This window comes from Galleria mellonella, unplaced genomic scaffold, assembly GCF_026898425.1.
Source record: "Galleria mellonella isolate WM207_F2 unplaced genomic scaffold, CSIRO_AGI_GalMel_v1 utg200, whole genome shotgun sequence".
NCBI lineage: Eukaryota > Metazoa > Arthropoda > Insecta > Lepidoptera > Pyralidae > Galleria > Galleria mellonella.
In genome coordinates this window covers 1198854-1214359 of record NW_026442034.1, presented here as the reverse complement: position 1 = coordinate 1214359, position 15506 = coordinate 1198854, and the positions used below count along the sequence as shown (strand labels likewise).

General features: G+C 34.4%; 1 protein-coding gene across 1 annotated transcript in view; it reads right to left on the bottom strand.

Annotated features, from left to right (window-relative positions):
• Window positions 1-3881: 3881 nt before the first annotated feature.
• Window positions 3882-15506, bottom strand: part of LOC113514111 (tripeptidyl-peptidase 2) — a 32743-nt gene continuing 21118 nt past the window's right edge. Inside the window, exons 24-26 of the mRNA XM_052894198.1 lie at window positions 14445-14530; window positions 13237-13408; window positions 3882-11837 (exon numbers count right to left, since the gene is read on the bottom strand). Of these exons, the coding sequence (XP_052750158.1) occupies window positions 11628-11837; window positions 13237-13408; window positions 14445-14530 (468 nt within the window). The 3' untranslated portion in view covers window positions 3882-11627. The remainder of the gene's footprint in view (window positions 11838-13236; window positions 13409-14444; window positions 14531-15506) is intronic.

Here is a 15506-nt window from a genome sequence, read left to right as displayed (position 1 = left end):
CCATCTCCTTTTAAATATTCTTCTATCTTTAGAACTATCTACATTCATGTTTTTTCATCTACATTCAAGACTTTGTTTGGGCTAATAACCAAAGTTGGTATAAGGATTTACATTAAGTACGTACTCAATTACTAAAATTTCTTATTTTCACGCAATAAGTCAAAAGGAGGTATGACAGACAGACATCAATTGGAATTATGTTATACTGATAGTTTGTTATGTTGTTTAAAACTAAATATATATACATCGTCACCTCTATGGCAAATTTACAAATCTGCAGTTTTTTCAAATTTGACATTTCTTTAAAAATCTACATTTTGCGCCATACTACTTATTGTGGCTTATTTTCAAATTTCTATCTCTAACGGTTAAAGGAATCGAGTAGCTCAAATCTCCATATTTTTGTGATATACCCAAAGTAAACTTACTTAGCATATTTTTATAGTATTTTCTATAATAAACACTTTAATTTGAAAATTTCAATAATTATTTTATCAATTTTTCAATCCTAATTTAGTTATTTTACATGAATGATTGCAATAAAGTTGTTATTTAAACTGGAGTTCTCGCCAAAACACGTGATTTATACCTTGGTATATTTACGAAAGTGGCACTTTCGTTAGTTTGGCAGATATTAAAATAAATTATTTTCTTTGGCAACTTTCGAAACTGCCACTTTCGTAGGAACTCTCATGTATGAAGGCGCGAAGACGAATATGCATTTATTTCTGAGACTTGTAATATAATTATAATTAATTAAACGCATTCAATAAATAACAGGATTTTAAAACTAAAATGTTAGCATGACCTTTTACAGTAGTCTTCTGTCAAAAGCTATTTGCATTCTAATGTTTCAAAACGTTCCCCTGTAAAATGTATCTTTTTCAGTTTCGTAAGTTTACCATAAAGGTGACGACATTATCACTGTCATTATAAAGCATCCATATAAAATCAAATCAAAAATTCATTTTGCGAAAACATAGGTTTATAAATTACATAAATGTTAATTGAATACATTTTATATACATTTATATACAACTATCATCTCATGATATACGAATTGTTATCATTATGGGATAAAATGTTAAAGAATGCATTGTAAATATTCTTCCATTATTTCCTGAAATACCTATAAAAACATCAGTGTTTTTTAATTTCGTTCAGAGAGTAGAAACATTTGTCAATGTAGCCAGTTATGTAGCCATAAGAAAATATAAACAAACTATAACCGTGCTAGAGCATGTTCATTACTTTTTTATGCAACTATAATGGTAAACAAATTGACGGCTTACCTGATGGGAAGTAGTAACTGTTGCCCATAGACATGAACGATACCATGATATCACAGAATACTCAGTAACGCCCTTTATTGAATATATCTGTGGCCATTCCATAAATAAAAAAAAAAGTAATGCGATGACAGATGAACTGTCAAAAGCGCTGGCGAGGTTAAGGCATTTAGAAAAGCCACGTACGCACAAAAGACCAATATCTCTGGAATTAATATTGTTATGTGGTTAGCTTTTTACAAATAAACATTCAAATAAATACAAAAGGCTTTGATTCAAAACACCCATGACCCCTCATGCGTTGCTATTCTTTTTGCATTTAGATTGTACCTCCATCGACAATAATTTCATTGCCAAATCCGAGCCAAAAATTAGCCAAGCAAACACAATAACATTACAATAAACACGAGTGCGACAGAGATACACAGATTTGTAGAGTTATGTACAGTCTCCGTCTGGTGGTAGTAATTTAATTTTTCTCTCAACTTTGCCCTTTCGAAAATCTACAAAGACTTTCACCTACAGAGCACCTTTACCTTTAATAGACAGAATGTCAATAAGGACGTTCACGCCGCATCTACACAAGGGTGTCTCTTCAATTCGCCTTACATCAACCGTCGACGTACTCGGAAAGCTAAAGCATGTCATTCATTAATGTCTGAGGGGCCCTTTCAGTGATTTACAATTGGGAACTTCGTTATTGATTTGAAACTCAAATTGAATTTCGGTTAATAAGAGTGACTCTATTATTAATGGAAGCAAGAATGAAGAACTCGAGCGTACATATATTTTTTTTTCTATACAAAATTCGTATGCACAAAACTCATCCAATTATACAAATTACGAATTTATTAGCATCAACTTTTCTTTATCTCATTACGATGGATCTCTACTATAATGCTGGGGGTCTATCATGAAATGAAATGCCGAATTTTCGGCCTCATCTCGGTTCAGTAAATGTAGCTTAATATTTCGTCGTCATATATTTTACCGTAATAGCCCAAAGGAACGATATTTTAACATTCTTAAACAATATGTATTATGTAATTTTAACATGTTTCGATTGATCCCGAAATTAAGGAAAATAATTCATGGTAGGCCCCAGAACGAGACTAGATTATAGTAATAAATTGTTTCTTATGTATTGATATTTTTAACCTCCAAAAACAGGGGTGTTATAAATTTTACGTGCATATGTCGTTTTGTGGTATCGTAGCTCCTAAACGAATGGAAGGATTATGATAGAACATTTTTTGTTTGGTTCTTAGCTACAATTTATGGAGATCTATTCAGGCGTTTTAAGGTCATCAGCTCTTTTTATAGGCATGTCTGTGTCGGGACTTTTTTAAAATTTTAATAAATTTATAATTATACCACACCGAGAGTGACATTGTAGTGTGAATCAAGCCTTATTTCTGGTCTGTGTAATATTTACCTTTTCTACTGATCCCTATTAGTCGTCACACCTGAGCACTCTTCTTTTTTGTTCGCATTATGTTTTACATAGTCCATGCATATTTTCTTTGGTCATTCCCAACCTTTAAAGCCCTTAATATATCAAACATGATTTTAATTTTTGTAAAATAATATGAATCAAATCTTTTTCTAATATGGAAAAAAACATATTCAAATTCAAATTCAAAAATCATTTATTCATGTAGGACATTTTAGCCGCTTATGAACGTCAAATTTTTTACGCCGACCCCTAATAATAATTGGGATAAGAACTAAGCATCGATCAAGAAAAAAGATCCAGTATTGTCATCCTCGTGTATATTTGTTATTTATCAATATTCAATCCGTGTATCCATGTAATTATTAGCTTGTACATCAAGTACAAGCTAATAATTACATGTATGTAGTACCTCGTTCTAGCATTCTGACATTCCCCTAAGATGGTAAGGACTAAAGGAAAATCCGCCATTTACATATTTCCTGTACTAAAGAATAAATAATTAAATTAAAACTTCGTTCCTTCCTTTACCAAGACAATAGGTTACTTCACATCTATACAATCTTTAAACAGTAAATCGATTTTGGGATATGTATATAAAATGTTAAAATTTATTTTTATTCTGACCTATGTTCATTGAGGAAAATTGGTCAGTTCGGATTCATGAATCATCATCATTGTTACCTCTTCACTATCCAATGCTGAACATAGGCTAACTTCCAGTCATTAAAAGCGATCTTCACTCCAGATACTACCAACCTATGTACATACTCGTTCCATTTAGGGGAAAAGACCCTGGTATCTCTGGAGCATTGCTATCAATATACTTACCAAGTTATGTGTACCATGAACCACGCGGTCCCTTAGAAACTCTCGTAATTAATGCTTATGGAATTCGTCACGATGGGCTAACTGACATACCTTCATCCTCACCTATCATACCTCACTGGTGCCCCGCCATCTTAAACAATAGCGAAGGCGAGATTACCATTCTATTTTTCACCCATTAAAAAACCCTAGAGCTAATACTACGTATGGTATATACCATGTTCCCATATAGTAACTTTTAAAATATCCCTTGCTCTCAATGATCAGGACTACTGTCCGCATAAGGCGAGTAATTTTAGAAAAAAAAAGCATTTATTATCATGTACAAATGTAACATCCGTCTCTTTATTAAAATATTCCACAGTTGGTAAACTCGTTGCATTTATTCCCACTGGTCGTTTTTATAATATACCATACTATGATACGATATCGTACAATTTTACCGTAACGATATAATAGGAGAGCAAAATATATGCAATTTTAACAAACGTTTTTAATCCCCGCAACGATACGTTGGACGTGCATGGAAATTTAAACACGCCTCTATACATTTGCATACATTCTGCTCTCCTATTATACCGTGACGGTACAATGGTACGATATTACGATATTGTACGATTATACATAATCGTAGTACGATATATTACGAAAATGACAATTACATAATTCACATTTGACATTTCATTTAGTCAATAACACTAATGAGGTTTACATTGCATTACACTATAAAATAAAAAATATATATATACTTAATATAAACCGAATTAAATAATTCTGTGATAGCTTGTTATCGCATTTTAAAAATTCCTTTTGATTAATTTAAATAAATACCTATTTATTTAATTACATTTTTAATATAATATACTAATACATATGCGGCAGTTGTTTAAAATTACATACTATTTAATATAATCACATAATGATATAGAAGCGACATCACAGAACTACAATATTCAGTAATCTGCAAATTTAAAAATAAAACTTTTACCTACGGACCAATTATTTCATAAATTATCGAAATATTGATTTATATAATTATATATTATTAAGCGTAATATAATAATAAATTTATATAAAATTAATAAAAATATTTTGCCAGCATTTTTTTTTATAATAATTATTTTTTTATGGATATAGGATTTATTGCTAAAAGGAATATCATCCACATCAACCTAGAGAATATAAAAAGTATTTTGATAATTACAAAATTGATAATTTTTTTTATAAAAATGTATGACATCACTGAAAGAAATTTTTTCGCCATTATTACGGGTAGGTTCAAGGATATAACGTAACATACGTACATTCAAAACGTCTTAAATAGCATTGACTGCAACAAGATATAAAAAATGCGAAAAACAAAACCTAAAATCCAAAATAAACTGTTACAAAAGAAAAAACTACCTATATCTCATTTTTGGGAAACGGAATTACGACCTTACTGTAAAAGTAATAAGGTTACCATTCCACTGTCGAAAATAAACTGGAACGTATGGAACAATTAGTCCGTAGATTACTTAGGTACTTATTACTTTTGAGCACACAACAGAACAGCACCCTGTAGCTAGAATACTAATAAAAAAACATAATTCACGACAATATTATTGATAGAGCTTATGTTATCATTTTTAACCATGTCTATATATATACGTATAATGGGAAATTTACACATGACGCTGCGACGCAAAGCGCCGTACGCCCCCTTACGAAGACATCCGGATAAAGACGAAGCAATTGTCGGAAACGACAACATAGTGACTTCATAAAATTCCCCCTTATACATATACAATGGCATATTCAATATTCACAAATATATCATGGCAATATTGATACATGAAACAAAAGAAATTTGAAATTTCATATCCATTTTTAACTAGAAAAGTACCAACTCGAAAACAAGGGGGCGGTCGATACATTTGCGTCCTTCCAGCATATTTGCATTAAGTGGCATTTGAAATGAAATTTATTACATATGCAATATGTACTTCTCGTGAAATATATTTATCTTTAAAACAACAATACAGCAGCGAATGCCTCTCATGTAAATAAATGAAAATCGGTCTCGGAATAACCGATGATATTCCATAGCGTAAAATAAAAAAAAAATATATACAATCCAATTGAGTGCCTCCTACGTTCATTCGTCACGCATATACCTTTGTATCCGTACAATTTGCGCTTAAAACAAAAATGCCAGAAGCCGTCACCGTTCGACTCCATCGAAATGTGTTTTCACATAAATAACATTGCATATTTCTCTACAAGGAAGCATCAATCACGGCGAATGCTCTTACAATGCGTATATTATAATTTGGTATACACGCATAGTTAAGTGCGTTCAAACCGAAGTGTTACAACGTCGGAATTATGTGTCAAAAGTTGATATATAGTTAAGTGCGTTCGTACCTAAGTGTTACAACGTCGGAATTATGTGTCAATTTACAGGAACAAGTGGAAAAATTTTTCAATATCTCTCATTTGTTTTTATTATTTTATCAATTTCATTTCATTGCATTTGCTATTAAAAAAAAAATGCTCTGATAGCAAACTAATAGATTATTAAAATAAATTCTGGTTAACGCTACACAAGATTTCTCTTTCAACAAACCCAAAGTAGAAAATATCAATTAATGTCAATTTAATCAATAAATACATTTTAATTACCAATCAGAACACTTTTTATATAATCAATTGCAAATATCTAATACTAATCAAATGTTCTTGAAAATCGACGTACAATTCCGACGTTATCACACTTTAGTAAGCTATAAAGTACTTACGCACTTAACACTTGCGTCGTATTCTACTTGATCAATGGTTGGACACGTACATATTTCAGTTTTATCATATTATATCATAATTAGTTTTTCATTTATATCAAAACTGGCACGTAAAGGCGACTTTATCGATCAAGGCATGATTTACATGTAAGCAAATCAAATCACAATATTTACCATTAACTAACACTAACAAATATATAACTACAGTGGCATAGTTGAATCATTCGTTTATTTACATAATGAAATATAACCTTTGAATCTATTTGTATTATTATTGTATATATATACAATAATTATGTATTTTTTTTATACAACTTAGAATGGCAAACAAGCTGACGGCCCACCTGATGTAAAGTGGTAACCGTCGCCTATAGACATGAGCAGTACCACGGACATAACAGATTATACTGTTTCGCCCACGATACCTCCCATGCGTTGCCATTCCTGAGGACTCGGGTGTTATTCCTCTGTACCCAGTAAATTTACGCCATATCCCACCCTTCAACCCGAAACATAGCCATGCAAACACAACTGCTTCACGGTTGAAACACGAATGGGACAGAAGTACCCAAGCAATCGACTTTTGTACAAAGTCTCCCTCTGGTAAATGTAATGGTAATGTTTATTAAAAGTAAATTAACTGTAATAGGCTTAGTTTGAAGAAAGTTTTTAAAGTGGCGACTTCATACAGGTAAACGCAGTGTGAAACTAGACTGAGCAACGATTTCAAATACCATAGTAGATAGTCAGTGGATGCAGGTGACTTGGGGTCAGTGTTTACGGCAGTATGGGAGAGGCCTATGTCCAGCGGTGGACAGGTAACGTCTGATGTAATGATGACGAAAATGATTGTAAAGACATTTGGATGTTTGTCATACAAACATGCTTAAACGACTGCTTAAATTGTTTTGAACTAAATTCACAGACGGACTATATCTTTATTTAATATCTAGGTTACGTTTTACCATTATTATTTTTTTTTAATTCACACGGATAAGACCATGGGAACAACTATTTCATAAAAATAAACATATATACCAAACCTATTACAGTACTTTTACATGTAAACATATTCTGAAATCTTTTGTAGTTTAAAAATAGTAGAAAGAGATGGCAACTGTATATAGCTATCTCTATATGCGCGTGTTGTATCTTAGGCTCATATTATAATATAAATCTATCACAAGATACTGTTTAAGATTAATAAAAGAAAATTAAGACGAAGTTAATCATAGGAGATGAAGTCACTCGAGAGATGAAAACGTGTTCTTTTAATTCATTGTTTAAATTCCAAATTTTAAATGTTTTAATCGATCGATTGATCGATTAAGTAATACAAGGAAAGTCGATACGCCCTTAAGATAGAAACTTGAGTATGAATTTTGAATACTAACCCAAGTTTAAATATTAAGGCGCTTCAAATAGCTTGTGTGTATGATAATGTACTGAGAGTTTAAAACTAAATTAATCGTTATATTAAAAGAATTGTACATTGAAAAATATGGTGATAACAACAGCATTATTTTACCAATAATTGTTTTACAACAAGCACTATCTAAAGAAGAAGAATAAGAAGAAAGAAAAAAGAGGAATAATAAGAAGAAAGAAAAAGAAGAATAAGAAGAAAGAAAAAGAAGAATAAGAAGAAAGAAAAAGAAGAAGGCGGCAGAATTATACAAGTTCCTTTTTTTAAGCTATTGTGATACAAGAGTCTATCTAACATTGCTTAGTAATAAAATAATTGTTGTGCGTTTAAAATACAGTGATTTATCCCTGAAATGCGAATCCCTCGGCAGATACGTTTTCGTTACCGCATGCATGAAATAGAACGAGACAGTAACGTCTTGCGCATTGGTCTTTCTCATGCATGTCTAGCGAATGATTCGTTTTCTATTTGTCTCGTGGCAAATTAGTTAACTGTCCATCGACTCAAAACCACGCAGTCCACGCTTCACACCATATGCATTAAATACTATAATTTCAAAAGACAACTCAGTTATTGGTCGCAAATATGTCCCATAATAAATATAAGATATTCACAAAAAAAAAAACCTAATGATAAAATTAGTACGAAACGTTATATACCACGAGGGTGACAAACTAGCGTACAGCCCATCAGCGGGTCTACCATGAAATCTAATTTCGAAATTTCGGACTCAATTTCGTGTTTTTGTTTATACCAAAATCTGACCAATAAATGGAGTATAACATTTTATCATAAAAGTCCAGAGAAACAATATTTTAACAAAATTTTTAATATTTCCAAACGGCTTGTATTATGTAATTTAAACAACAAATTTGTGTTCCGTTTGGCTCCAAAATTTCGGAAAACATTTCATGGTAGGCCCTCAGATAGTAAACGGTTACTGTAGCCTATGAACGTCTTTTTGTGGAAATTTCTACAAAAAAAAAACAAATAAAAAATTTGTATGAAAAGTCAATTCGTATGTCGAAAGTAAACAGTATCGATGGCCGAATCATCAAATATGACGAGCAAAAATAACGTCAGAACTGAGAACTTTTCTGACGTCATATATTAATATTTTTGTTTTACGTAATTCATCTATACTTAACGATATCGAATTTTATAAATATCCAATTAAGATTGTTTTACCGGTGATACTGAACGTATTTCTTAAAGAAACATATTGAAAAACAACAAACAAAACATTTGGAGCCTTCCATTTTAATGTATGCCAGCTGTATGTATATGTATGACAGTTGGTAGATGAACGAGTCATGGCAGTATGAATGGTTTAGGGGGAAAAGACTGTAAAGCAGATACAGTTTACAGCTGATCCCTCCATGCGGTTAATTCTTGTTGAATTCATCACGAAGAACTGACCTGCTCTCATCACCATTCACAAGTGTATCACCAGCGTATACCGATAACGTGGGCGTGGCTACCATACTATTGTTGTCCATTAAAAAATATGGGTGGCATATATTTTATATTTTTTTTTCTCGAATACTTTACGTTCGAATTAAAAAAAAAAGTGCTAAAGGTGGCTAAATCCTGGTCATAAAAATAAAAAAAAAAATTAAGTGTGAGACAGGTTTATATTTTTCTTTTCCTTTTCGAACACTTAACGTTCGAATTTTAAAAAAAGAAAAGACTGCTAAATATTGTTATTCCGCCTGCATAAATTCTCGTCATAAAAATAAAAAAAAAAATGTTTAAGTATAAAACAGGTTTATATTTTCTTTTTCGAATACTTATCATTCGAATTTTAAACAAAGGAAAAGAATGGATGAAGGATAAAGATTATTATTTCACCTGTATAAATCCACGTCATAAAAATAATTAAAAAAAAATGCTTAAGTCGTGTAAGATACGGTAAATAACTCATATATTAATATTGGTTTCATTTCATATAATATGAACAACCAGAAAATGCGTCATAAATGTATTAATTATAACTATAACACGATGTTTTACGTAATATCAACAATATTGCTATACTTAGACGTAATAATAGCGTCGAATCGTATCTATTATCTTGTTAACGCGAAACCAAGGGCAAAGCTGTACACTCTATACCTGACCATGCTCTGGTCGCGACCGCATCAACGAAGGTATATGAGATCAGCCGAGAATCGTATCTAGGACTAATTTATACTAATATAGTAATTACTGTGCCAGAACAGCATACTATACTGGTAATTACTGTACTAATATAGTGATTACTACTTATTAATTAGTACTAATTTTAAGTAGCAATTACTATTCTAGTACAGTAATTGTCGATATAGTAATTACTCTCGAATTGTGGATGGATGACTTTAGAGAAAATTTGAAAAAAAATTATACAGTAATAATTTATATCATAATTAAAAATTACTATACTAATACAGTAATTACTAATATAATAATTAGCGATTACTAATATGGTAATTAATAATTAGTAATCAGTAATATAATAATTAGTAATCGGTAATATAATAATTAGTAATCGGTAATATAATAATTAGTAATCGGTAATATAATAATTAGTAACCAGTAATATAATAATTAGTAACCAGTAATATAATAATTAGTAATGACTAATATAATAATAACTAATTATTATATTAGTAATCACCATACTAGTACTACGGTTACTAGTGTAGTAATTATTCCCGAATTGTCGGCGATTTCATATGAAATTTTAATAAAATACAAAACATTTTTATTATATAATCTCGATCAACGAACACTGTACCGCGTTCTCTACAAGCCATACGACAAACTATACATGTTCAAAACAAACAAATCGATTACACATTACCATTATGTATTAACATGTTTAAAATAAGTATCAGTACGTAAACATTATCCATCTAATTCCTAATTATAATATTTTTTTTTAACCACAGATTAAAAAAACTTAATTTTTTTCCTACCAGTCGTCCAGTGGACACGTCTAGACAAAGCGACGCGTCCCTTATTGCCATGCAGTCGTTCGTAACACGCCAAAGACGTTGAACCACTGGTTATTCGTTATACTGTGGTATTAGCATGATTTGTCACTTTGTCACAAAATAAAAATTAACCTAAAAACAAAAAGGACAAAACAAATTCAATCTATTGAATAACTTTATGGTTATCGAATAAGGGGGTAGTTATATAAAAAAAAAAAGTTCCAGAAATTTCGAACCCAACAATTTGTAGGTTCAAAACAACATGTTTCAATACCCTTTTTGTTGTCTGACAATGAGATAGGAAGTGTTATTCGTGCCTATTGCCTAAATCCGGTCACTACCACATCACGAGTCGATATCCGAAACGGTTAATGGATTGCGCGAACGACTTACATGTTGTCAAGCGGACAAAACTCCCTTTCAGGATGGACCAATTGAGCTCACCTATCATCACCTACTGGTACCTGAACAGCGTCAACCGATAACATAGCCCTTTCAGACCCAAGATTTTTTTTCTTTCAGATTAAATATATTTTCGTGTTTTGGCGCCAAGTCATCTTGCCGGCACGCACGAGACTACTGCACCACCTAACCGCTAAAATGATTTCTTATTGGCTGGTTTAAAATCTCACTATCATGTTATTTCAGCTTCGTGCGTAAAAATGAATTGCGCGCGGTTTTAGAATTTTTTAATGTTACAACCCACGCCCGTATCGTTCAGGTCTGAAAGGGATAGACAGGGCTTGTCAATGTCATCTATAAAAAAAAATCTAAAAAACACGTGTTACGTAATTACATGAAAGGGAAATTATGACAAAATGGCCGCCGCTTGCGCAGGCGCTTACCGCGCATGTATTAGTGATCGTCCACACACCCTCAGAAGGGTCGGTACGCCGAAGGGTACTTGATCGGTAACGACAACTGGGTAGTTTTCGCGAGGTAATTCCACCCCAACTGTTCGTACGCCTCGACGAGGCGTTCCTCCGCGTCCCTTGAAGGCCGCTCCTCTTGGATCTTGTTGAGCAGTTTGATCGCTCGCCCCCAATGTTTGTTGGTGAAGCAGTGCCATACGCCGTAGTGCATCACCTGTGAAGGGTACACTCTGAGTTTAGAATTCGTGATTTTTTTTTCAAATAATAAGAGGAATAAAGTAAGAGATGAATGCCCATGATGATGATGATGAATGATGAATCCCCGTATGAAGGAAGAAAGAATATACTAATGTAGGTAGTATTATTTTAAACAGGAGACATCTTTTTATCCACCAATGTCAGTTTTTTACCTCTGCCGCTCCCTCCCCCTCCCCTAGCCTCGCCCCTCTATCTTTTGTATGTATATCGTATACCACTAGATTGGATTGGTGAAGGGAATTGCTGTAGTTGTTGTGAAAGAAGAAGTGGAAGAGTATGGTGGATTTTGAAGGAAGTAACATGACTTTTTTATGATTAAAAATGGAATGGTAACTTTGGAGACGATAGTAGATGACCGTAGTGGAGGATGAGGATTTTTTTGGTGGGTGAAAATGGTATGGTAACCCCGCCTGCGCTAACGGGATACGCTGGCGGAGCACAAGTGAAGGGTGATTGATGAGAATGAAAACAGGCCAGTTAGCTCATCATGATGAATTCATCAGGAATTAACCATGATAGTTTCCAGGGGGAACCGCGAGGAAGTCGACTTGATTAAGTATATTGCTAGCAATTGGATTCCCAGTCTTTATTACTAACAATCCCTTTTCCCCCGGAAGGATGAGGATTATGCGGATACAGGGATGAGATGTGTACCGCACACCTTATTTCTTGCATTGTCGATATTAATCATTACCACCAGTCAATGGTATAGAAAAAATGTGCCATTATCTTAATTGGCCGTGTGGTCCCGGCATAAAATAGGCCACGCCTTCCTTTCCCGTGGGTGTCGTAAGAGACTACTAAAGGAGCTTAAAGTGGAGGGATGGGTAGTAGCGTTCTTCTTAAAACATCACCGAAAGCTCAACTGTGGTTGGCAACCCGCTTGGCGAGCGTGACAAGTGTGTTCAGCAGCGGACAGCTCAATAGATGATAATGGGTAAAGTAACCCCGCCTACTTTATCACTATACACTGGCGAGGCATCAGTGAGAAATGTCAGGTGAGGATGAAAGCAGGTCAGTTTTTTTTAATGGATGATAATGGAATGGCAACCCCACCCGCGTTATCGGTATACACCGGCTGGACACTAGTGAAGGATGATAGGTGAGGACGAAGTACATCAGTTAGCCCATCGTGACGAATTCAACAATTCACTATAGTTTCCAGGGGGAACCACGTGTAGGTCGACCTAATAGGGCATATTGGTAGCAATGGGGCTGTCAAACTCCATTGCTAACAATCCCTTTCCCCCCAAGCAGGTCAGTTAGCCCATCCGGACACGATAGTGGCACGGAGAGCGCGTGGCGTGGCGTGGCGTGGCGTGGCGTGGCGTGGCGTGGCGTGGCGTGGGACTCACCGCGGGCAGCTTGGGGTCGGCGGCGTCGGCGAACTTGAGCAGGTCGGCGTAGTTGTCGGCGGCGGCGGCGGCGAGCGCGGGCGCGGCGGGCGCCAGGCGGCGCAGGCGGCTGAGCGCGGCGCCGCGCCGGCACAGCGCCTCCGCCGCCCAGCCGCGCTGCCGCTCCTGCTCCCTGCCGCCACCACAACACAACACAACACTTCACATCACATCACGCCTCAACACTTCCGTTACAACCTCTCAACATATAACACAATATATACGCCTCAACACTTCATATAACACGAAATATACTGGGGAGAGCAAAAATTCCACCAGGTGGACCGTCAGCTTGTTTGCCATTCTAAGCTTCATAAAAAAAATCAATAATACATAATGAAGTGCTTTATATTATTCCCAAATTAGTGCACAATGTAGTATATATCATATATGTGTAAATATATTTGTTATTCATATATATTTATTTGTTTATATATGTAATTTTAGTATGTATGTATATCAATAATTAGTAGTACCGCATTCGTGTATTCTGACACTTGCCTATGGTTGACTGGGAGAGAATGCTTTTAGCATTAAGTCCACCATGTACACGTATTTGTACTAATGAATAAATAAATAAATGAAGTATCTACTCGCATAACAGAGATCGATTACATGTCTGTTTTAGATATTTTATTTTAATTATGTATTATTTATTTTACTTAATCGATACCTAACTGTGAATACAAATACAATATAAATATAATACATACATACATATATATATATATATATATATATATATATATATGAATGTTCGTGAATATGCGTGAATGTGTGTTGTATAATCCATGTAAAAGATGTGTTTTTTTTTTTTTATACAACTTAGAATAGCAAACAAACTGACAGCCCACTTGATGGAAAGCGGTAACCATCGCCTATAGACATGAGCAGTACCATGGACATAACAGAGTATACTGTTTCGCCCACGATACCCCCCATGCGTTACCATTCCTGAGAACTCAGATGTTATTCCTCTGTACCCAGTAAATTCACGCCATATCCCACCCTTCAAACCGAAACACAGCCATGCAAACACAACTGCTTCACGATTGAAACACAAATGGAACAGAGGTACCCAAGCAATCGACTTTTGTACAAAGTCTCCCTCTGTATTTATTTCAATATATTACAATTTTAATCAATTATAATGCTTGTTAAACGCTCACTGTTTGATTTTATTGGCGTCGCTGCGTATGTCATTCTTAATTCCGAGATTGGCGAGCAATTTGTCTTGATCTATCGCTTTGATCACCTGCAAACAAACATAAATTTAATTTATTAGTAATAACAGAATATAGGCATAGAGTGGGCGACCCCTTCCTTCCCCATGGGTATCGTAAGAGACAACCAAGGACATTAAATGGTCAAGGGACGGACAAGAACGTCCCTCTTAAAGCCTAACTACGGTTGCCAACTCCCCTGACAAGCGTGGCAACTACTAGCAAAACCCCCTTAAGTAGTGGCTCCCCCTGGAAACCATTATGGTTAATCTAGTGCAATTCATCACGATGGGCTAACTGACCTGCTTTAATCGTCACCTATCATCCCTCACTGGTGGCCCGCCAGCGTATACCGTTAGCGCAGGCGGTGTTACCATTCCATTATCTATAAAAAAAAAATGCCCATATCGGCGAGCAAGGGATTTTTTTTATTGGATGATGATAGAATGGTGACCATCCCCCAAAGCGCATATGGGTAAGGCAATAACGCTGGCAGGGAAGCAGTGAGAGATAATAAATAAGAATGAAACAGGTCAGTTGGCCCATAGTGACAAATTCATACAGAATGAGGTCTGATGGCCTTTATTTCTATCAATATACTCTCAATTCGACCTCCAAGCGGCCACGCAGCTTCAACAGGAAGAAAAAATACTGACGGTTGTACAATGATAAACTATCAGGATCAAAATCATATCACACAAACGTAAACTAATAGTGAATCTTTTAGAAGTGAATAACATATCTACATATATATTACAATATCTATATCTTGCAATATCTATATATCGCAATATTTATATATTGCAATATCTATTTATTGCAATACCAATATATATTTGTCCAATAACGGATATAATATCGCTGATCCATTATTATATAGTATCGAAATATAGAACGCAATCGGAATAAGTACGGATATCCAACTGGTACACGCGATATTAAAATTGATAATGATCTTTTTCCGCTACCAGTATCCAGAGGAATCTAATATATAGATATCAGAGCAGT